The 24,486-nt window shown below is 38.8% G+C and overlaps 1 protein-coding gene across 1 annotated transcript in view; it reads left to right on the top strand.

The window, feature by feature from the left end:
- Positions 1-6,460, top strand: part of LOC139144889 (uncharacterized) — a 9,709-nt gene extending 3,249 nt beyond the window's left edge. Inside the window, exon 3 of the mRNA XM_070715713.1 lies at positions 4,499-6,460. Coding sequence (XP_070571814.1) covers positions 4,499-4,772 — 274 coding nt within the window. The 3' untranslated portion in view covers positions 4,773-6,460. The remainder of the gene's footprint in view (positions 1-4,498) is intronic.
- The last annotated feature ends 18,026 nt before the right edge of the window (positions 6,461-24,486 follow it).

Below are 24,486 nucleotides of genomic sequence, written 5' to 3'. Positions count from 1 at the left end.
TGTAGCAGTACCCCCGGGGTACACGGTCAAAAGCTATAGTAGTTTCGTTTGTTTTTTGTGTCTTTACCTTCTCGGCGTGTGGTCGTCTTTCTATCACGTGGCCTGTCAGTGACTTTTTTGGCGCCCTGCGAGTCTAGAGTTCGAAACAATACCAACCTACACAAGAGGTTTATTAATTATCAAATAATTTTATTTCCTTTGAATAGTGGGAGAACGAAACAAACTTGAACTAGACGTTCTGTTCGCAAAGTTCAAGGAGTACGACCCTATAAATCTTAAGCATTGCCCATCGGTGACATTCCCCAATAGTTGATTTTTTTAAATAAAAAAATTAGTAACAGACGACGAGTGAAGACATATTAAAATCACGAAGGGCAGATTACGACATGTTCCAAATATTACTGTGTTTCAGTTTTCGTATACTGGTCGGTCTAGGCTTTTATTTCTACTCGCTGCGCGAAAACCTCGTTAAAGAGGCCATCATATTACGATATTGCCTGCCAACAGTCTCAGTTCTCCCGCTGTCCCACAACTTCAGAGAGGACAAGCACACGTGCCACCATCTTCCTCTCTATTTGATCTAGATGGATTTTTTGAGTTCAAGAGGAATTAAACCCACGTTGTCTGTTCTAGTAAGTGATATAATTTCATAATCATACAAAGGCGCTGGTATGTAAGGCTGATATAAAATCTATCAACGTCATTTCAAGTCACGTTTATATAATTTATTAATGGTCCTCTTCGCACGCTCGATAATCTAATATAGTGCACAATTACTTCGTTGCTGAGTCACTTCACCAGTTTACATGACTTCTAATTTTCACCATTTTATTCAGCGTGACATATTTGCCTTCACCTCTTCGGTTAAAATTGATTCGTTTGAAGCCAGTACATTTGGCATCAAATCATCTTCGAGACAAAATTCGTAAATACAGTCTTCTCTATCATAAAATTGTAAGTCCATCCTGAGTCGTTTTAGGGTAATTTTGAGCATTTCTTTTGAAGTAACCATCATAAGAACCATATTTGCATGTGACCTGATTCAGAAACAATTGTCTACTAAATGTCTTTAAAGTGCATGGCGTTTCATTCACACTAAGGTGTTCTCATCCGCGTATTTAAAATTCATTGTATTGTTAATTAGACTGCCAAGACTGTGTTTTGCTGACTTCCGAATTGAAGATGATCTTATTGCCAAAGTAACCTCTGCAGCGGAGGCGGAGGGCTAGAGGGGTGATAATATTAGCACCACAAATTATTGCCATTATCTTTCAACGAAATGACGTCATAGACATACTTTAAAAAAATAGCGTCAATGACACTGTAGCTCCCATCCTGGACTATTTAGTGTTTGTTCTCTGGTCAGATGTTTGAACATGTGTGAAAGGGATAAAGTGCATGAAGTGAAAATACTTAAATGAAATGTACTGGAGACAGTGAAATATGTTTAATGTAATTATTCAGAATATAAAATGGAAAAAATACAGAATTAGATATATCGAATACTGTGATACAACCATTAACTCAACAAGTCATTTACAATGACATAGTCCCCACTTGTAATAGGAGTATTAGTCTTGATGGGGCAGGAAAATGTGGTCATTAAGAAGTATCACTGGAGTGTATATGTTGAGATCTATGGGCACATAGGTCTATGTCGTTGTTCCCAATGTGAAACACATGAGGCATGTCTAAGTTATGGTTCTAAATCGGGAAAAAAGAACAGACCTCTAGCAGTATTGGCCAGCCAAGAAATACATATGCGCATTATAAATGAGGTACAAGATGTGACTATCCTATCAAAGTTGGAGGGCATAGAACTTGTGGTTACTGAAATATGCATATATATGTATAATCAAGGTCAAAGGTCATCGAGGTCACATGACATTTTGAAAAAAAAATTATATTGCTAATTAATCCCTATATGCCAAAAAATCAGATCTCTAGCTCTATTCGCTTGCCCAGAATTAGATGTGTACATAATTAATGAGGTAAAGCGTGTGTTGTCATAAGGTCTCCCATCCTACTAAATACAAAGGACATAGCACTTGTGGTTACTTATTTATTGACATAAACATATATTTTAGGTAAAAGGTCATCGAGGTCACATGACATTTGGTCTAAAAATTTCTCTCCTATAGTTATCCCTATATACCAAAAATCAGACATCCAGCTCTATTGGCTCGCTCAGAATGATATATGTGCATAATTATTGAGGTACAGAATGTGGTGTCATAAGGTGTCCAATCATACAAAACATGAAGGGTGTAGCACTTGTGGTTACTGAGTTATGGAAAAATATGTATATTTGAGGTCAAAGGTCACCGAGGTCACGTGACATTTTGTCAAAAAAATTGTTTTGCTAAGTTATCCCTATATACCAAAAATCAGACCTCTAGCTCTATTGGCTCGCTCAAAATTAGATATGCGCATAATTAATGAGGTACAATATGTGGTGTCATAAGGTGTCCCATCGTACCATACATGAAGGCTGTAGCACTTGTGGTTACTGAGTTATGGACAAATATGTATATTTGAGGTCAAAGGTCACCGAGGTCACATGACGTTTTGTCAAAAAAATTGTTTTGCTAAGTTATCCCTATATAGGAAAAATCAGACCTCTAGCTCTATTGGCCCGCTCAAAATTAGATATGCATGTATATGAGGTACAATATGTGGCGTCATAAGGTGTCCAATCATACCATACATGAAGGCTGTAGCACTTGTGGTTACTGAGTTATGGACAAATATGTATATTTGAGGTCAAAGGTCACCGAGGTCACGTGACATTTTTGTCAAAAAAATTGTATTGCTAAGTTATCCCTATATACCAAAAATCAGACCTCTAGCTCTATTGGCCCGCTCAAAATTAGATATGCACATAATTAATGAGGTACAATATGTGGCGTCATAAGGTGTCCCATCATACCATACATGAAGGGTGTAGCACTTGTGGTTACTGAGTTATGGACAAACATGTATATTTGAGGTCAAAGGTCACCGAGGTCACGTGACATTTTGTCAAAAAAATTGTTTTGCTAAGTTATCCCTATATACCAAAAATCAGACCTCTAGCTCTATTGGCTCGCTCAAAATTAGATATGCGCATAATTAATGAGGTACAATATGTGGCGTCATAAGGTGTCCCATCATACCATACATGAAGGCTGTAGCACTTGTGGTTACTGAGTTATGGACAAATATGTATATTTGAGGTCAAAGGTCACCAAGGTCACGTGAAATTTTGTCAAAAAAATTGTTTTGCTAAGTTATCCCTATATACCAAAAATCAGACCTCCAGCTTTATTGGCTCACTTAAAATTAGATATGTGCATAATTAATGAGGTACAATGTGTGGCGTCATAAACTGTCCCATCATACCATATATGAAGGGTGGTAGCACTTGTGGTTACTGAGTTATGGACAAATATGTATATTTGAGATCAAAGGTCATCAAGGTCACATGACATTTTGTCAAAATATCCGAGATATCTGCGTGAACGGATGGACTCACGGATGGACGAACAGACGGACATGACCCAATCTATAAGCTCACTGAACTTCATCCGTGGGGACTAAAAATTGTGTCACTGCATCCTTTTTGCAATATGAATACGATGAGAAACTAAATTTTTATTTTTCGTGGCCTTATACATGGGAGTCTATGGAGATCTGCCTTATACATGGGAGTCTATGGACGTGTAAACTAAAAATATGCAAATTTCACCACGATTTGCCCAAATTTGGGAAAGGTCACTCCTATGCACTTCCATACCAAGTTTCAAATCAATCGGACTTGTGGTTTCAGAGAAGATTTTTTGACCAAAAATGGGAGAAAATTACAAAAAAATTCATGAAAAATAGCAAGTCCAAGATACTGACCCAAGATGTGCACAATCATTTCATGTCAGCCCAAAGTACTTACATGCTAATTTTTCATGTAATCTGCTCAGTGGTTATTGAGTTTTTTCAATTTTGACTGTTTTTACATTTTTTCACTTAATTTGCATATTTTTGGCAATGACAACTTCATTTGAACAAAATCTCATCTACAGCCCATCATCCATGTACACACCAAATATCAAGATGAAATGTACAGCGGTTTTGGAGTTTTTGATGTTGACGGACAGACATACAGACATACAGACATACAGACATACAGACGTACAGACATACAGACATACAGACATACATACATACAGACATTTCCCTAGCCTATAAGAATAGCTTCCATTGCCATATATACATATGGCTATGGGAGCTAAAAAGTCCATCAATTATCAATTTGGCCAGATTCATTAGGGAGACAATGAACCCTAAAATTCATGTTACTATACTGCGTTTTTCGAAAAATATCGCCACCTTAGAATTAGTTTTTATTCCTGGGTTGACGTTGTAGCCAAATACCCGACCCCCTCCCCGAAGACTCCTTAACACATGATAAGGGGCGTTGTCTTTGGATAGAGCAGCCATCTCTTTTTGTGTTTCTTTTTTACAGGCTTGATTACGCCCAGTTCTTTTGGGAGATGGCCTGTGTTGGGTTCAAGGAGGAGGTCAGGGTATATGGCGGTAAGAACACGGTATTACGGGATATCACCGACGATTGGGAACCCGTTCAGGTTAACGTCACAAGTGGAAACAGGGACGACCTGAACGCTGTCGCCGGCGGGGCACGACAACGTACATCTGACGAGAACGTAGAAACAGACCCTCTACTTTTTAACGATACCGGTGGTTCAAGCACAGAGTATGGCTCCGCAAGGAACGTCTAGTGCAGGTTCAAAATACAAATACATGGAATAAAGCTGTTAAAGAGCCAGTAGCTGTAACTTTTGACGTTTTTTTCATTTTTTTTTGCACGTCAATTGCAAGTCCTTGTTATATTCCTCAAAGTATGTCGAAATACCCACCATAAAGTATATTTTGTCAACCCGGCGTCTATTCTTGTAAAAGGCTCAATCATCGTTTGCAATTGAATTCTAATGGAGACCAGAATTGACATTTAAAACAAAAAAGTGTAAAAACATCGTCAAAGGTTGTAGGTGGTAACCTATCCGTAGACGTATACATACATATCCGTAGGACCCCCCCCCACCCCGTCGCCTGGCTTTTCTCTGCAGCTGAGTTACTGGCCGGCCAAGCAAGGCGTTCACCCCACGATCTGCGCAGTAGCCTACCAGTTAGTGCGACAGCCTGCTGAAGTTCAGTATTTCAATTTATTCTGTTTTGATATTTACATGCAATATGGCCCCAGACTTGGAGCAAGTCTATAATATGCACTACAGCAGACGATAATTTTAGAGCTTCAAAGTTGTCTCAGAATAAACTTCGTAATATTTAAAATGGTCATTTTACGAAAACTCAGAGAACGAGTCGAGGCCTTTTGATAAAAAAATGAACGAAATATCATTTGCAATGAGCCCACGTCATATTCCGAGCTAAAAAACTGGGTCATTAGTTTTATTTTTGGAGATAATGTATCTACAGTACATGTCTTGTAAAGCTTAATATGTATCAAGATAACGGTGTTGGACCGTCAAATCTGATATTGACGTGCGACCATCATATCATGAATTTCACTAATCTATTTTCTCGATTGTTGATCAACAACCAACTGATCATATTGACTCTGCTGTGAGAATTTACGCTTAAAGTGCCTCTGAACCTTCTCGTTGTCGCCCAATGAGGCAATATCATTGAAAACAAGATATCGGATTGAACATTAGTAGGTATTTTGACGCTCTGATCACCAAGCCTTACCTTTCTATATAAATATCTGGAAATCCTTCTGAGCAACTGGTGTACAACACAACTTCGATGTACTTTCCATTGTGATTTTCGTTGTTTTGTAAAGCTAAAGACTTAGTTCTTGTCTTACTTCGCAAATCACGTCAACACAGCATCTATGCGCTGTAATGTCTGATGCAATCATGGTGGAATAGTGAACAATAGTGAAAGGTGGAATAGTGAAACAAGAATTAATTTGTCAACAATAACTTTGCATATTTTGTATGCATGTGTCATGTTTAATCTGTATTAGGGTAAATCAAGAAAATGCACTTTTTCTGTAAAAAAATGAAAATTTCTCGAAATGTTACAGCTATTGTCTCTTTTAGGCCAATTTTAAATCGTTCGTTATATCACAACATTTTCCAAAAAAATCGGCATTTTGTATGCCGCTTTTTTACTGTTTGACCATGGACTTTTATAAATTAGTTATTGATGTATGAGTTTAAGTTCAACCGTTTGAGCCTTGACATTTACACGCCATTTGCCATTTGAAAGTGTATCGCCCGTTGTATTGATCACACCACTGTGTTTGAACGTTTCAGATATGTGATGTTTCTGACATTAGAAATCCAGATGTGTTCTTCCCACGATGGAAAAAAGATTTTTAATAACATTCTATTCAAACCATTGATTCAATGCATATTCGAATAAAGTTATTATTAGTATCGTACAGCATTGATAGGTATTTGAATTCGACTGAAAATACATATTTAATATAATCTGTGTGATGGATTGAGTGCTGGATAGTAAACTTGTTTAATAATTAGCCAGTCCAAAAGTAATGAATATAAGCTCTTAGGTTTGTCAGTCTGTGCGTCTGTCTGTCTACCGGTCTGTCTGTCTGTCTGTCTGTCTGTCTCTCTCTCTCTCTCTCTCTCTCTCTCTCTCTCTCTCTCTCTCTCTCTCTCTCTCTCTCTCTCTCTCTCTCTCTCTCTCTCTCTCTCTCTCTCTCTCTGGAAAGTGGAAAGTAAGCTTGTTTAATAATTAGCCAGTCCCACAGTAATGAATAAAAGCTCTTAGGTTTACCAGTCTGTGCGTCTGTCTGTCTACCTGTCTGTCTACCTGTCTGTCTCTGCCTGTCTGTCTGTCTGTCTGTCTGTCTGTCTGTCTGTCTGTCTGTCTGTCTGTCTGTCTGTCTGTCTGTCTGTCTGTCTCTCACTCTCTCTCTCTCTCTCTCTCTCTCTCTCTCTCTCTCTCTCTCTCTCTCTCTCTCTCTCTCTCTCTCTCTCTCTCTCTCTCTCTCTTCTCTCTCTCTCTCTTCTCTCTCTCTCTCTCTCTGACTCTGTGACCGTAGTACATCGGCCGATGTCACGAGTGTGTCTCAGTGTTTAGAATCCGTCTCTATGTATTTAAGCCATGATTCTTTTTTCAGTACGTGTAGTTTGCATACGTTAATATTCACTGCATATTTAATAACATCTCACATGGGACATGTCCTTTAGTACCTGCTTGAAAATAAATGAAAAGTGGATTTTATAGCTAAAGAAAAACGGTTTTGGAGGAATGTTGATGGTTGTTCATTTGACGAACACTTAAAAGTTACGTTAGGTATCTCAAGGAATCTCAACCAATCTTGAGTCATCTACTGAACGGAAAGTTTCGTCTGACCATGAAACAATTTCAAATGTTGATGAGTCGGAGTCTATATAATACGGCTAGTTTTCAATCGGATTCGAACCCACAACATACGGCATCAGTCGTTTAGCTGAGAGGCCACAGACAGAACCGCTCGGCTAAATCTCCACTCCTAAAAAAAGAGTGGTTCAATACCCGGCTAAGTTATTACATTTTTCTGACTGAGACCGCTCAAAAAGTTGTAGAGTTCGTGAAGCACTCATGCACGCATGCTCACTATCATACATCGCACATACACACTTTATCGAAGCGAAGAAACGAATTTCATCGCTTTAACTGGGCGAACGATAACCTCGGGGACAATTCTGTCCACCAGCAGTGTTACCAACCCAGGGTAGAAAATACGGCTAGTTTTCAATCGGATTCGAACCCACAACATACGGCATCAGTCGCCTAGCTGAGAGGCCACAGACAGAACTGCTCGGCTAAATCTCCACTCCCAAAAAAGAGTGGTTTAAGAGCCGGCTAAGTTGTTACATTTTTCTGACTGAGACCGCTCAACACGTTGTAGAGTTCGTGAAGCACTCACGCACGCATGCTCACTATCATACATCGCACATACACACTTTATCGAAGCGAAGAAACGAGTTTATTATAAAGTTACAAGTAAAAAGAGATTTATGTCTTGTCCTTGACATCTACGACAGCGGTAAAGTGTTTAGATTTTCATTCGTCTTTTCCCTGACCACTTTGAAATTTCTGTACAAGTTACTGTTTCTTTCGACATAATACTTTCCACTTATGAGTCCGCAGGAACGACGGCTCCGTATTGTGTGTTTGTGATGCGATATTGGGAATCATTTAGGATGTGCATTAACCACGTGACCATGTCTTTAGAAACACAATTGCCAGAAATTTAGAGAACACACTCACGGGGGTGGGGGTCGAAGACAGGTCGCGAAGAAGTGAAATGGACGATGAGCATGGAATAAACACATTTTATCCTAATCATAGATAGTAGGGAAACTGTCCATGCCCTAAATGAGGATTTTGGAAATTATCGATAGTAAAAGCTGCAAACCTTTACTACTTGGGAGGATTAAAGCAATTAAGGTGACAATGGGTTTTTAAGCCAAACCTCGGCAGTGAAAGGGTTACACCAATAGTGATTTCAGAAAATTCTTTGTGCTACTTTGATCATAGACCCTCGAGAAAAAGGTCTATGCTTTGATACACTTTGTATTCAGATACGTAGACACAAGTCAATAGGGTGTTAGATTGAATGAGTTTCCGCAATTCAAATGTCGCTGATTTGATTTCACTTACTAATGATTTAAATTCTGTGTTCATGTTAATGGAGGTAACACGTCGATATCCATATTGACATCAAACTGCGAATGAAACAGAGTTCTTCAATTATGGTATTGGCTGTTTTAAACAAGAAAAGCATGTAGGTAAGAAACATCACTACACAAAGATAGAATATTACGATGTTGTTACTCATGAAAATTCCCGACACCGACACCAATATACAAGGTTTATGTCAAATCCTATAAGACCCGTCTTAAAATAATGCGGTGACACAGATCTTTGTTTTTTCTCCCTATTTTGATTTTATTGTTTGGTGGTTTGTCACAAGATACCACAGCCGAGGAAAAGATGACAAAACAGGATTGTTATCATGAAGTTGTTATTCTGGTATGCAACACGATGATAGGTTCACTTCCCAGACATGTGATCAAATAAGCGTACTACACTTTTAAATTTCCTGCCGTGTTTATCGCGCTGTCATCATATTGTATATTTAATTTTTGTTGAGCGAACATAAATTAAAGGCTGACGTGTCAAGTCTAGGGCGACACGTGCGAGTTTTAGAGACAAAAAACCATTATTAGGCGTAAAGCGATATTTCATGGACGAGTTCTAGCCAAACTGCAGTTACCATAGTAATAGCCGGTTAGTACGTCATGACCTTTAACCATTTCTCGTGGGTCATAGCTTGATCGTGTTTCAGGATATTAGGCGAGGGAAGTTAATACAATCATGTAGCCGCGTGTTTCCTTTTGATATCGCACTACATCGATACTTCAAGTTGATTAAGTTTACACACTGAGAATAGGAGGTCACCAGGAGGTCCTGTGTACTGAACAATTCAAACACTATGGCAGCGTTAAGTAATGCGGTAAACCGTGTGCATATGGTATTCGAAGTTTTCAAGCGACTGCAATGGAGTGCACGGACACTGTCCACAGAAGTGTTATTCGTGTCTCCATCTTTGAGTTAGTGCTTGTCGGCATTGCATGCAGTATGAGCAGTTCCTACGACAAACAAGGTAGGGTACAAAAACTACTAATTGAAATCCAGCGTCGAGTTTAATTAATATGTTCATAACATCCACCACTGCGTAAAAAAAACCCCACCGTCTACTTTGCATATTTTGCACATCTGATTCATTTTAGCAATCACAAAAGCGTCGCTGATTGTGCCTTCAACATTAGGAGAAAAACATACCCTAAGGAGGATGGATATACTTCCTAATATACAGCGTTTTCAAGAAATGGTGTTTCCATGTAAGACTACAAGTTTTACACAGGTAGAATTGTTTTTACCAAACGCAATGTATTCAGTAAAACTGCATATCTGAGGAATACATGTATACAACTCTTGGTGTCATGATATCTTGAAGAGAAAAGAATGAAATATCGGTAGTTAAACTAATATTTAGAAAATTGTCTTATGTACACATGATATCTTGAACACATTCTTGACATTACCAAAAACTAATCGGTCAAATAGATTTCGCTTCCTTGAGAAGAATCGGATTCTGCAATTTTGAGACTTTGACGTGTTTTAGAAGGAAACGCAGTCTTGTTTATCTGAGCTTCCCAAACGTAAAGTGACTTTGGCCGCATTATTTTGATCCTGGCGCATTTTGTTTCTCGAAGCATATTACAATTGTATTCATCTTACTTGTTCAACATGACTGGCCTTCCAAACTCCCTACATTGGAAACAGTTCGTTAGGGAAAAGTCTCAGTAAGTCAAACAACTAACAAAATTATTCCTCGAATTCTCTCGGTTTAACAACAGAGGTGACAAACAATTTGTATTCTACGAACGGGTAATTTATCTGGTAATGTTGTCACATCGAATTGACAGTCATTGCGAAGTTTCTATCGTGAGACAGACAAAATTTTCTTTCGGAAAGAGCGACAATTTCTGAATACGAATAGCATTTCTTATCTACTACAAGTAACTTAAGTATTCCTGAGAGTGAGGATAAGCGTTGGGAATAGAGTACTGGCCAGAAAGGTCCCACGGAAAACCCCTTAAGTTCTTACCAAAAGGCTTATGTCAACAGCTCTTCACCTATGTCTATATTTTCAACAACTTTACTCACATATGTTACTAGGGAAACACGCGAATTAATTAGGTATCTAGGAAATATCATTGCAAAGCACTTACGTCCAATTTGAGGCTCATGTGGGGGTGAAAACAATCACAAAGTGGGCAAAAATTGAAAGAGGCGGTGAGGAACAATGCTCCTAAGCTACCTAGCCTTCGATGATAAAATAAGATATAATGTATACTTTGCAAGAGCAATATTAATAATCGCAATATTTCTGCTATACGGTTACTGAATTGGTCTACTCACCAATTGCTATACGGTTACTGAATTGGTCTACTCACCAATTGCTATACGGTTACTGAATTGGTCTACTCACCAATTGCTATACAGTTAATAAATTGGTCTACTCACCAATTGCTATACGGTTACTGAATTGGTCTACTCACCAATTGCTATACAGTTACTGAATTGGTCTACTCACCAATTGCTATACGGTTACTGAATTGGTCTACTCACCAATTGCTATACGGTTACTGAATTGGTCTACTCACCAATTGCTATACGGTTACTGAATTGGTCTACTCACCAATAGCTATATGGTTACTGAATTGGTCTACTCACCAATAGCTATACGGTTACTGAATTGGTCTACTCACCAACTGCTATACAGTTACTGAATTGGTCTACTCACCAGCTGCTATACGGTTACTGAATTAGTCTACTCACCAACTGCTATACAGTTACTGAATTGGTCTACTCACTACTGTGAAAAATTTCATGAAATTTTGCGCAGTATTTCTTGATATATATCGACACTGTCATAACTGTCTCCATAGTGAAACCATCTATGGATTCTATATACGGAAAACAATGATATTGCATAACTTCATTAATAATGCAAGCCACACTAACCAAAATCTAATCAGATCTTGCTGGTAGCAGATGGTACCTGTCTACTAGCTGTGGGTCCATAGCTGTGGTGTTTTCAGACGGGATTCCTGCCTTTTACGGGCTGGTTTTTACTTACACGATTTTAACGCCGCCACCGGCCACAGCTATGGACCCACAGTTGCCTGTCTACCAAATCTGACTCGAATCTGTTCAGGCGTTTTTGAGTTATCGTGTAAACAAACAGACAGACGGACAGACAGATAGACAGACACAACACACTCACATAGACAGATAGCCCTACGAGTATGGCGAGAGTGTCCGGCTTTGGCTACGCAGTGGGAGGCGGCGTAGCCAAAGCCGGACACTCTCGCCATACTCGTAGGGCTAATAGACAGACAGACAGACATCAATATGACATGATTTAGCCACATCAGTCCCTTGTGGTATGTTCCACTCTGCATCTATGTGCCCAAAAGACGTGTGTATATATATATGCCAGAGAAAAAAGAAAGTCAGGAAACCAAATGGCTACTTCGTGCAGGGTACACACAGCACGCCAGGTACACACAGCACGGCACGCAGGGTTAACGAGCGCCCGTGTTTATGCTTACCTGTAATGAGTGCAACTTTTTCTCTCAGGGAAGCCATTTAATAGACGCACATCAGCGATACCTGGTGCCAAATAACGTGCATTATCAGCGATACCCCTATCCTTGCCTTGTTGTGCCGACCACTTGTGAGCTGTACCGTCACCTGTGACCTGTAGCAGTGTAGGCCCTAAATGTCGATGCCGATCCGATCGCAGATATGTTATGTGATGGGAGAAATATGGGAGGACTTGTGCAGCGCCCCCACCATGAGATAATTTTCCACTGTGTCTCCACCAATTTTTGGCCCACTCGGTGGGCGTAGCCCATTAAAGTTGGCGTGTGTTAGTCTACATGTATGTGTGGTGTGTGTATGTGGTGTGTGTGTTTTTTTGTTTGTTTGTGTGTTATGGATATGTTGCGTCGATATCTCTCAAACTTCTTCATCAAATATCACGGAATTAGGCTGGCCCTACACAGAATATTTTGGATGGAAACTAGATCTTATTCAGTTTTGGAGGATGTTGGTTGCATTGCTCAGTATAAATTAATTTTTGAAGTAATAGGCCTATTTGGATTATTTTTGCTCATTTTTGCTCATTTGCATAGCATGGGAGGATGCACTAAATTATGAGGAGTGGGGCACAGAAGACTTGGAAACAGTATTACCTTGAATAGGGTTTTTAGCTTATGTGCTTGTTCGAATGAGCTATTGTGGAACTGATAGTTTTAATTCTCTGTGTATGTCTGTTTTTGTGTTTGTCTGACCTTTTGTTTGTCTGTTTAAGAATCATGATAATGATACTGTTCGTTTGTATATGTAATGAACTTTCTTCATTACAGATATATATCTAGGTTGACCTGGCCAAAGTTGACAAAACTTGCTATATCAATTAAAAATACTCTGATATAACATTAGTGAAAGTGGTTTAGCATTTTTACATAATTAACAACTAATTAACGTATTTGAGAGACTCTCCTACTTAGGAATATATATCTGTATAGACTTGGCCAAAGTTGGCAAAATGCCATGTACATTGAAGGTACTATGATATGACACTAATGAGTGGCCATCCAGCAGTTTTTAGTAGATTGCCAATAAGGGATAAGAAGGAATATGAAGGAAGAATATGACAAAATATGGCTATTTTGATGATATGATGACTTAAAGTGGTGAAAGTCATTTAGCATTTTGATGTCACCCATAAATACTGATTTAACATTTAACTAAGACTGTTATGTTAGAAGTGAAGGAAATTTTGCAATTTCACATCTGATTTGTAATTTACATATTTTGTGACCTTTCACAATGTAGATATTAAATTGACGCTATACACGATGGATATTGCTAGTGATGTTAAATATAAGCATTCAAAACTATTGACATAATCTTGGAGAAAAGTGTCAATTTACAGATAAAAGCAACACATACAATAACACAGGAACACTTTCATTTCATATCTAGGGAAAATACCATGAATACAATACTGTGAATGTGTCAGGCAAAGTTCTCCATGACCAAAACCTTCACAAAATTTAGCAATATCGTTCTAACATAAGTGTCTCATATTGCTCATAACAGCGTGTTCATGTCTATTATGTGATAACAAACCTTCATAAAAAGAGTAATTGTCTAAAAGCAAGTAAACAGCCTATAATGGCGTAAAAACACTTTACATTGTATTACCTTGAATGAAAATTATTATTGGTCCAGTTTAATGTCATATTTATTAATCATTGATATAAAGTGGAGGACTACCCTAATACCAAGAATATCGTCATTTTTCTAGAAATCAGCGATGTAGTAGCTTACAGGGTGAGGATTAAAGATATGACCAGAAAAATGGGTGTTACTATTCTGAAGCCAACATCGTTTCTTCAGACTTTCATTATATGATATATTTTGGCGAATTACCATAGCTGACAAAGGCAACTTCCTATTCTAACTACTTGACTAAATGCACAGTGCATGTGTGCGCGCACTTCTTTTTGCATTTTCCCGCACAAGAATGTTTAATTATTCGTTGGAACCGCAAAACAGTTACATTTTATTCAGGGCACTGCAGAAAGTGCTTGATTCAGTTAACCCAGCATACAATAAACCATAGCAAAAATAGAAATAAAAGCGAAGAGTCAGTGTAGGTACGGCAATACCTGATGTTTAACTTGATAAGCCATCAATCCAAAGCACACGTGCTGGGAATCGCCCCGGAAATAGTAACAATTTCATCAGCGTTTTGTATTCGAAAATTCGCACTTCTTTAAAAAACATTTCAGGGAGAGGGCAGCTGCCCCCCAGCTAAGGCTATGATAAGTCATGATCGACAGTTCTGTGTTATGCAGTGTGCTCTCTCTTGGTAAAGTTTTTGGCTTATAGATTGATATATGGCGGGTGCCACATGTGGAGCAGGATACACTTACTGACATCACTTCATGGTCTTTTTGCCAGAGGTCCATATATCTTCTTTTCACAAATTTGACTTTGTTGTGTGTACCGGTGCTTTGCTGTCTTTTCTGTGCTGTTTTGTGTCTATGTTTATAATAATGACTGAGCATTGCGAATTTTGACCTAGTGTTCATACATCGCGTTTCGTTTCATCTCGGGGATGCTGAGCTCGGTCTTGCACTGATATACTGGAAATGTTGGTAAAGACTTACAAAGGATATCAATCTAGTTTCAACAGAAGACAAGCTCGCCAACGCCCTCGCCAAAGACACAGCTTTCCCATATCTCGCTGTATTTTGTTATATATATATATATATATATATATATATATATATATATATATATATATATATATATATATATATATATATATATGCATATTAGAGAGATTGACTAAACAAGGTTCAATCACACGAAAGACGTCAATCAAAGATAAAACATTTTTCGATTTATAATTATCAACTATCCTGCGAGATCTTGTGCGCTACGCATGCCAATCGTCGCACTAAATCAATCCCTCCTGGCATCAACACAACATGCACCATAAGGTGTTGAACTGCAAATCCTACTGTATCGCATGTGCACTTAGCTATGAATTAATATAATATTTAAAGCCTTAGGACTTCGCTCAAGGATATCATTAAGCGTAGGGATCGGGATGCTGGTGTTGCTCTTAGCGATATTTATAGGTCAGGGTGTCATATCAGTCGGCATTATTGTCTCATTTTATACCAGCAAAACCTCAATAATGGCATATACAAACGGCCTCCACATCCATTCTTCGCACTTTGTGGCCAACGGATGACACTGTTGTTGTCACTAGCTTATATTATAAAAGCCTAATGAATATTCATCAGTAATTTCCATATGGAGAAGTGATATCACTCTTTGCTATTTTAAGGCTTTGGATAATTTGTGACCAATGCTGCGGTTCATCGTCGGCAATCTATCTTACTGTATACACCAGATGTAAACAACAACTTACAGCTAGGTCACCTCTAATGCGAAACTGACAGATGATACGACCTTTGAGGAAGTCATCATGGGCAACGTACATTCGTTTACATTTGGTGTTCATGATAAGATCGATGCACCTTATGTAAACAGAAAAATGCACGTTTGCCAACCCGCATGAAGATTAAACAACGCATCAGCATTAATACATCACCAGTTCACAAGTATGTGCCATATTTCAGCATCTCCGGACACAGAAGATAACTGTAACGTAGGAGCTACACACGGATGTAGTGCAGTGACAGGCTAAAGCCAACTCGACTGCTTTGCATGTGGAATTAGAAAGGCGAGAAAACATATCCTTCTGATGCATTTTCTTAAAACATTCACGGAAGGCTTTGAATGAGAAGCTGTTTTGAAATATTTATTCACAAGTCGTATCACAGTGCCAAACTTCAAGGTCAAATGGCGAGACTATTCCTCTAAAAAAACAGCGAAAAATGCTTACACAGTTTTTTGGCTCTTTTTTGTGCACCCTGATAGCGTTTCTTCATAAAATCTAAAATTCATATGTAAAGGAACACCTTAAATCTCTAGGCTGCAAAAAATAGCAATGCTTCAGTGTAAATTAGCTCCCTTCATGTTTGATGGCTAAAATTTGTCGTAAAGTATATATATAGACAGTGAAATGAATAGAGTCAAACTGTACAACGTACTTCTATACGATGTATCTAAAAAGTATTAAGACAGGATGACGATTTTTCTAGTCATATTTCTTGACTGTACCCTTCGACATATGCAATTTTAAAGAAACTACCAACATTTATTTCTACGTAGTCACCCATCCTCATCTTGTAGCAATCGACCAAATCATTATAATAACAAGGATCATGATAATTTTGACGCAAGGGAAACAGTTTTGACAAATAAAATTTGCGCATGTCGTTTCCAGACCGACATGACGAAGGAACATTTTCATCCATGTGATGTACATGGTTCGATTCTAACGGCTTTTTATACTTTTCTGCAGTATACTGTTTGTACTTTTGACCATCTCACTTCAGTCTGTTGTTTAATCCGACTTAATAGGTTGAACAAGGCGAAAAGTAGTCAGAGCTGAAGATTTGTCATGTATGTGTTTTCGCGCGCATTTTTGCAAATCGATGGAATGAATGCACCTTAGCTTAATTGGCGTTACGTTGGTAAAAACCTTTGCTTAAAACAGTCCGCATATTAAAGCCAGTGTGCACAGGGTATAACTAACATAAAGACGACATACCAGTAAAGAGAATTATTGATCGTTATGTTGGCTGTTTGTCAAATCAGTTTATTCAGATAATTTGATCTACAGGTACTTTGCACTTTGGACAGCTCGATGGCTAATTAACGGTTTCGTGAGTCAGGAAGACAAGCTTTTACCAATGGAGGTCGTTCGTCTTATACTTAGCTGTATTGATCTGTCATATGTAGGATCTTCTGAAAAGCGGGACCAGAAAGGGTAACATGGAACCAAGACTGTCTGAAGTCAGGAAATCATGGTGCATTTTAACTGTTGTTTTGCTCGCTGCCTTCATATTCATGACAGCTAACTTTGTAATACTCGTGTTGTGTTTTGATGGATATCCATCACAGAACTCTGATCTCGTCAAATGTGAAAACTACACACTATTCTCGGATATTGTTGATATCACGTACCCGATACTGTCGTTCATGCTAGTCGGCGTTACCATACTTCTGTACGGCTTTACCGAAAACTCAACCGTTGATTCTGAACAAGAACGGGAAAAATCACGCAATTATTTGTCAATTTTCAAAGCTTTAGCCTTTTTTCCGTTTTCGAAGGCCTGGACCCGTTCACGGACACTAATTCTATCAGTTGTTTGTGCGTACAATATCATGATATCAGTCAGCGGTACAATCGACTCTGAGGTAGACAAAGCCCCCTTGAGGTACTTCATCTTACCACTTGATCTGACCTCATGGTTTGTTCTACTCTTAATATCGAATGAAAATGGACCGCTTTCGTTCCGCCATCTTGGTTCGAGTACACGTCGTTGTCTGGCAACGTGCGTATTCTATTTTGCAAGTTTGACCAACTTGACTGAGTTTTTGGCCGACACAGTATATCTCAGCCTAAAACTCTACAGGATACATACTCAAGAGGACTCAAATACAGTTCATGCCGTTGAAATTCTTGGCATGACTGCAAAAGTGGTTCTAAGGTGGGTAAATCATCCTTAATATTGTCTAGAAATTACCAAGCAAAGCGATGGCCCAGTGCAAGAGGGGCGTATCTCCTATGCTTTAACATAGGTGATACGCCCCTCTTGCAATGGGCCATCGACTTTCTTTATTTGAGTATAAGCGATATAAATTGGTGCAAAAAGGCATAAAATAAAATCGTCCCTCCCTCCCTCTCTCTCTCTCTCTCTCTCTCTCTCTCTCTCTCTCTCTCTCTCTCTCTCTCTCTCTCTCTCTCTCTCTCTCTCTCTCTCTCTCTCTCTCTCTCAGTAAATGAGTCTTCATTTCTGTACTTGCCTGTTCCGTGAATGGTCACTACAAAATAGGGTAGACTCTACTATGGCCCGAAAACTAACGTCAAAACTCTACATGTTCTACATAATGATGGGGCAAAATTGTTGTTTATATTATGCAATGACAGGGATCAAGAATCTACATTTTATGAATATTTCCTTGATTACCATGAAGCCATGTGAGTTATTTGGTCTGGTACCCGCCGTCAAACGATATACAGACTATACTGCGCCGACCTAATGAAGTCTGGTGGACTGGACTATAGCCATGCACATGTATATGCCCGCGTGGCATGGAAGGAGAACCCCCGGAACATGTTGCCACATCGGCTGGCAAGACTATTGCACTGTTGCAGAAGCTTCTAAAAGCATGTTATTACGTCTTCAAAAATGCCATTTGTTAGCTGTACATCTCATGAATGTTACTTTTCTAACTTCTAGGCTAGATTTCACAAAGTTCTTTTGGAGTATGACTTCCCTCAGTACCAAAGAGACAGTAGAATATGGTCATGGCAACAAGAAGCTACTCAAAGACATATGGGAAGATTGGCAAGATAGCAGCCGAAGTGGAGAAACAACACCATTATTGCCTAACAGCAGTATTAATGGCGACTGTGTGCCTCACTACAACTCAGTGAGTGATAGAAGCGAAACAACCTCCCGTGTATAGCAATGAATAAGAAAGTACATGCTTCGTCGTATGAATTTGTTGCGGACAGAATTCAAATTGTTTTTGCTGTTGTTGTTGTTGTTGTTGTTGTTGTTGTTTTTAAGAGAAATAATTCTACATTTTTCAATCTTCCTAAGTATTGCAAATCCAGCATCGATGTATGGAAATTGTTTATTGAATAGTACAACACTGTGAGATTTTACCATATCTTACACATAAAAACATATATATATATATATTGCGAACTCGTTGAAGCGATTAATGTGATCACTGACGCTACAAAGTATTTCACAAGCTTCGAACAACTGTCCCTGACTATCAATAAGCTGATGTTAGACATAAGTTTTACTGTAAAAGGAGGATACGGATAGGGAGGACCCTCAGAAATATGGTCAATATAGTTACACTGCATATAGTTACAATGCATTGCTCAGTAACTTGATGCACCGCCACAGTACTGCATTTACTGAGCAATACTGCCGTGTAACTATATCGACCGTATTTCTGAGGGTCTTTGCTACAACTGCATGTGTGAAATTGGCATAAATACTGATCATCATTTAGGATTCCAGTGCAGTAGGGTACTTTTGTAAGTGTACTATAATGACAGAAGCATTTGATTTTTGTCAGCAGTATTCATTTTATAAATTATCAATTTTTTACACTTTTGCTCTGACTGATCGCACCTTATGGCCCTTTGCCTGTACTTTGCACTTTGGAGCTCCATGGCTGATAAACTGATTCCGGGAGTCAAGAAGGTAGGCGTTACAAATGAATGGAGGTCGTTTGCTTAGGTATAAGGAGCTGTAAATCTTTCATTTCTAGGATCCTCTTAAAAGCGGGAACAGAAAGGGTAACATGGAGACCAGACTGTCTGAACTCAGAAAATCATGGTGCATTTTAGCTGTCTTTATGCTCGCTGCCTTCATATTCATGACAGCTAACTTTGTAATACTCGTGTTGTGTTTTGATGGATATTCATCAAAAACCCCTGACCAGTGTGAAAAACACAGACTTTCTCGGACATCGTTCACATCACGTACCCGATACTGTCGTTCATGCTAGTCAGCGTTACCATACTTCTGTACGGCTTTACCGAAAACTCTACGGTCGACCATTCTCTGCCAAATGTCAAAGCTTTGGCCTTTTTTCCGTTTTCGAAGGCCTGGACACGGTCACGGACACTAATTCTATCGGTGGTTTGTGTGTACAATATCGTGATATCAGTCAGCGGTACAATCGACTCTGAGGTAGACAAAGCCCCCTTGAGGTACTTCATCTTACCGCTTGAGCTAACCTCATGGTTTGTTCTACTCTTAATATCGAATGAAACCGGACCACTTTCGTTCCGCCATCTTGGTTCGAGTACACGTCGTTTTCTGGCAACGTGCGTATTCTATTTTGCAAGTTTGACCAACTTGACTGAGTTTTTGGCCGACACGGTATATCTCAGCCTAAAACTCTACAGGATACATACTCAAGAGTACTCAAATACAGTTCATGCCATTGAAATTCTTGGCATGACTGCAAAAGTGGTTCTAAGGTGGGTAAATCATCCTTAATATTGCCTAGAAATTACCAAGCAAAGCGATGGCCCAGTGCAAGAGGGGCGTATCTCCTATGCTTTAACATAGGTGATACGCCCCTCTTGCAATGGGCCATCGACTTTCTTTATTTGAGTATAAGACTACATCGATAAGCGATATAAATTGGTGCAAAAAGGCATAAAATAAAATCCTCCCTCCCTCCCTCCTTCTATCTCTCTCTCTCTCTCTCTCTCTCTCTCTCTCTCTCTCTCTCTCTCTCTCTCTCTCTCTCTCTCTTCTCTCTCTCAGTAAATGAGTCTTCATTCTGTACTTGCCTGTTCGTGAATGGTCACTACAAAATAGGGTAGACTCTACTATGGCCCGAAAACTAACGTCAAAACTCTACATGTTCTACATAATGATGGGGCAAAATTGTTGTTTATATTATGCAATGACAGGGGTCAAGAATCTACATTTTATGAATATTTCCTTGGTTATCATGAAGCCATGTGAGTTTATTTGGTCTGGTACCCGCCGTCAAACGATATACAGACTATACTGCGCCGACCTAATGAAGTCTGGTGGACTGGACTATAGCCATGCACATGTATATGCCCGCGTGGCATGGAAGGCGAACCCCCGGAACATGTTGCCACATCGGCTGGCAAGACTATTGCACTGTTGCAGAAGCTTCTAAAAGCATGTTATTACGTCTTCAAAAATGCCATTTGTTAGCTGTACATCTCATGGATGTTACTTTTCTATCTTCTAGGCTAGATTTCACAAAGTTCTTTTGGAGTATGGCTTCCCTCAGTACCAAAGAGACAGTAGAATATGGTCATGGCAACAAGAAGCTACTCAAAGACATATGGGAAGATTGGCAAGATTACAGCCGAAGTGGAGAAACAACACCATTATTGCCTAACAGCAGTATTAATGGCGACTGTGTGCCTCACTACAACTCAGTGAGTGATAGAAGCGAAACAACCTCCCGTGTATAGCAATGAATAAGAAAGTACATGCTTCGTCGTATGAATTTGTTGCGGACAGAATTCAAATTGTTGTTGTTGTTGTTGTTGTTGTTTTTAAGAGAAATAATTCTACATTTTTCAATCTTCCTAAGTATTGCAAATCCAGCATCGATGTATGGAAATTGTTTATTGAATAGTACAACACTGTGAGATTTTACCACATCTTACACATAAAAACATATATATATATTTTGCGAACTCGTTGAAGCGATTAATGTGATCACTGACGCTACAAGGTATTTCACAAGCTTCGAACAACTTGTCCCTGACTATCAATAAGCTGATGTTAGACATAAGTTTTACTGTAAAAGGAGGATACGGATAGGGAGGACCCTCAGAAATACGGTCAATATAGTTACACTGCATATAGTTACAATGCATTGCTCAGTAACTTGATGCACCGCCACAGTACTGCATTTACTGAGCAATACTGCCGTGTAACTATATCGACCGTATTTCTGAGGGTCTTTGCTACAACTGCATGTGTGAAATTGGCATAAATACTGATCATCATTTAGGATTCCAGTGCAGTAGGGTACTTTTGTAAGTGTACTATAATGACAGAAGCATTTGATTTTTGTCAGCAGTATTCATTTTATAAATTTATCAATTTTTTACACTTTTGCTCTGACTGATCGCACCTTATGGCCCTTTGCCTGTACTTTGCACTTTGGAGCTCCATGGCTGATAAACTGATTCCGGGAGTCAAGAAGGTAGGCCGTTACCAAATGAATGGAGGTCGTTTGCTTAGGTATAAGGAGCTGTAAATCTTTCATTTCTAGGATCCTCTTAAAAGCGGGAACAGAAAGGGTAACATGGAGACCAGACTGTCTGAACTCAGAAAATCATGGTGCATTTTAGCTGTCTTTATGCTCGCTGCCTTCATATTCATGACGGCTAACTTTGTGATACTCGTGGACTGTTTTGAGGGATATTCATCAAAAACCCCTGACCAGTGTGAAAAACACAGACTTTTCTCGGACATCGTTCACATCACGTACCCGATACTGTCGTTCATGCTAGTCAGCGTTACCATACTTCTGTACGGCTTTACCGAAAACTCTACGGTCGACCATTCTCTGCCAAATGTCAAAGCTTTGGCCTTTTTTCCGTTTTCGAAGGCCTGGACACGATCACGGACACTAATTCTATCGGTGGTTTGTGTGTACAATATCGTGATATCAGTCAGCGGTACAATCGACTCTGAGGTAGACAAAGCCCTTTTGAGGTACTTCATCTTACCGCTTGATCTAACCTCATGGTTTGTTCTACTCTTAATATCGAATGAAAATGGACCGCTTTCGTTCCGCCATCTTGGTTCGAGTACACGTCGTTTTCTGGCAACGTGCGTATTCTATTTTGCAAGTTTGACGAATTTGACTGAGTTTTTGGCCTACACGGTATATCTCAGTCTTAAACTGTACAAGATAAACACTCCTGAGGACTCCAATACACTTCATGCCATAGAAATTCTGGCGATGACTGCAAAAGTAGTTCTACGGTGGGTAACCAAGTCATAATATTTCCAAGAAATTACCAATCAAACATCCCACGAATGTTATCACATCAATACGAGATGGTGCGATTGGGAATGACACGTGTATATGCCCTTGTGTTATGGTATTGAATTCGAAAACCCTGAACATGTTGCCACATTGTCTGGCAAGACTATTGCACTGTTTCCTGGTATCACAATTAGCATAGGTTTTGTCATGATAAATTTGTATGCAAGCATGTTATTGCGCCTTCAACCGCTGTACATGTCATGGATACTACTTTTCCATCTTCTAGGCTAGATTTCACAAAGTTCTTTTGGAGTATGGCTTCCCTCAGTACCAAAGAGACAGTAGAATATGGTCATGGCAACAAGAAGCTACTCAAAGACATATGGGAAGATTGGCAAGGTTACAGCCAAAGTGAAGAAGCAACACCATTATTGCTAAACAGCAGTATTAACGGCGATTGTGTGCCTCACTACAACTCAGTGAGTGATAGAAGCGAAACAACCTCACGTGTATAGTAATGAATAAGAAAGTAGATACTTCGTCGTATGAATTCGTTGCGGACAGAATTCAAATTGTTGTTGTTGTTGTTGTTGTTTAAGTAAGATAATTCTGCAATTTGTCATCTTACTAAGTGTTACAAATCAAGCATATGCATGGAAATCTTTTATTAAATCCTACAGCATCGTGAGATGTTACCACATTTCACAGTTAAAATCGTTAAAATCGTTGACATATTTTGTGAACTCGTTGAAGCGATCAATGTGATCACTGATGCCACGAAATATTTCACTTGTTTCGAACAACTTGTCCCTGACAATCATGCTTCTTTCACGTCCGTCTAGCAGAATGCTATAATATTTCTTAATTCACCGATGTTAAACAACTTTTATTGTAAAGGAAGGGTAGAGTAATTATGCCTAAAGCATAAATTTATATGTTGTCACGAAAAATGTATACTATCTTAATCAAACGGGTTTATAGTGCTCCCTCATTTTTGTTTGGTTGTGTACACAACACATGTATGTATGTATGAATGTAATGCGATCTGTATTGGCGAAAAATAGAAATTCAATAAAATTCAATAAAACCAGGCAGAAACCTTGGTTGTTGAAAAGTCGCATTTTCATTGATGTTGATTACTGATTATTATATTAAGACATTAATTTTGTATCATTAATGATTTTATTCCATAATAAATGTTTGTCACGTGCTTGGTCGGCATTTTATGTAATAAAAGTAATCAGGAAAATTACCAGTTCTTAAAAAATCGCCCGAAGTTCGCTGCTCTATTGTATCTTGGAAAGAAAACTCATAAGGATCATTTTTTCTCTCGTTTGCCTCAGAAAATTGGAAATAGAAAATCACACAATACACACAAAGATTAACCACAGAGGAGCGATTGCATGCTGTAAGACAGTAATTTCGTTATTTTTGTCGAAAATAAAGTTCATTCTAATCTTCTGTTATAGGTATTTTGAACACTATGGAAAAACAACATACGTTGACATAAATAACCTACACAATAAGCTTGTCGTGTTGGCATTTGGATTCAGATTTGTTCCAAAATGAAGTCGAAAACGATATTTATGACATTTACCGGCGTTGACAAGTTGAACATCAGACATTGCG

The sequence above is a fragment of the Ptychodera flava genome, chromosome 12 (assembly GCF_041260155.1).
Source record: "Ptychodera flava strain L36383 chromosome 12, AS_Pfla_20210202, whole genome shotgun sequence".
Taxonomy (NCBI): Eukaryota; Metazoa; Hemichordata; class Enteropneusta; family Ptychoderidae; genus Ptychodera; species Ptychodera flava.
This window is presented reverse-complemented; position numbering and strand designations above follow the sequence as displayed.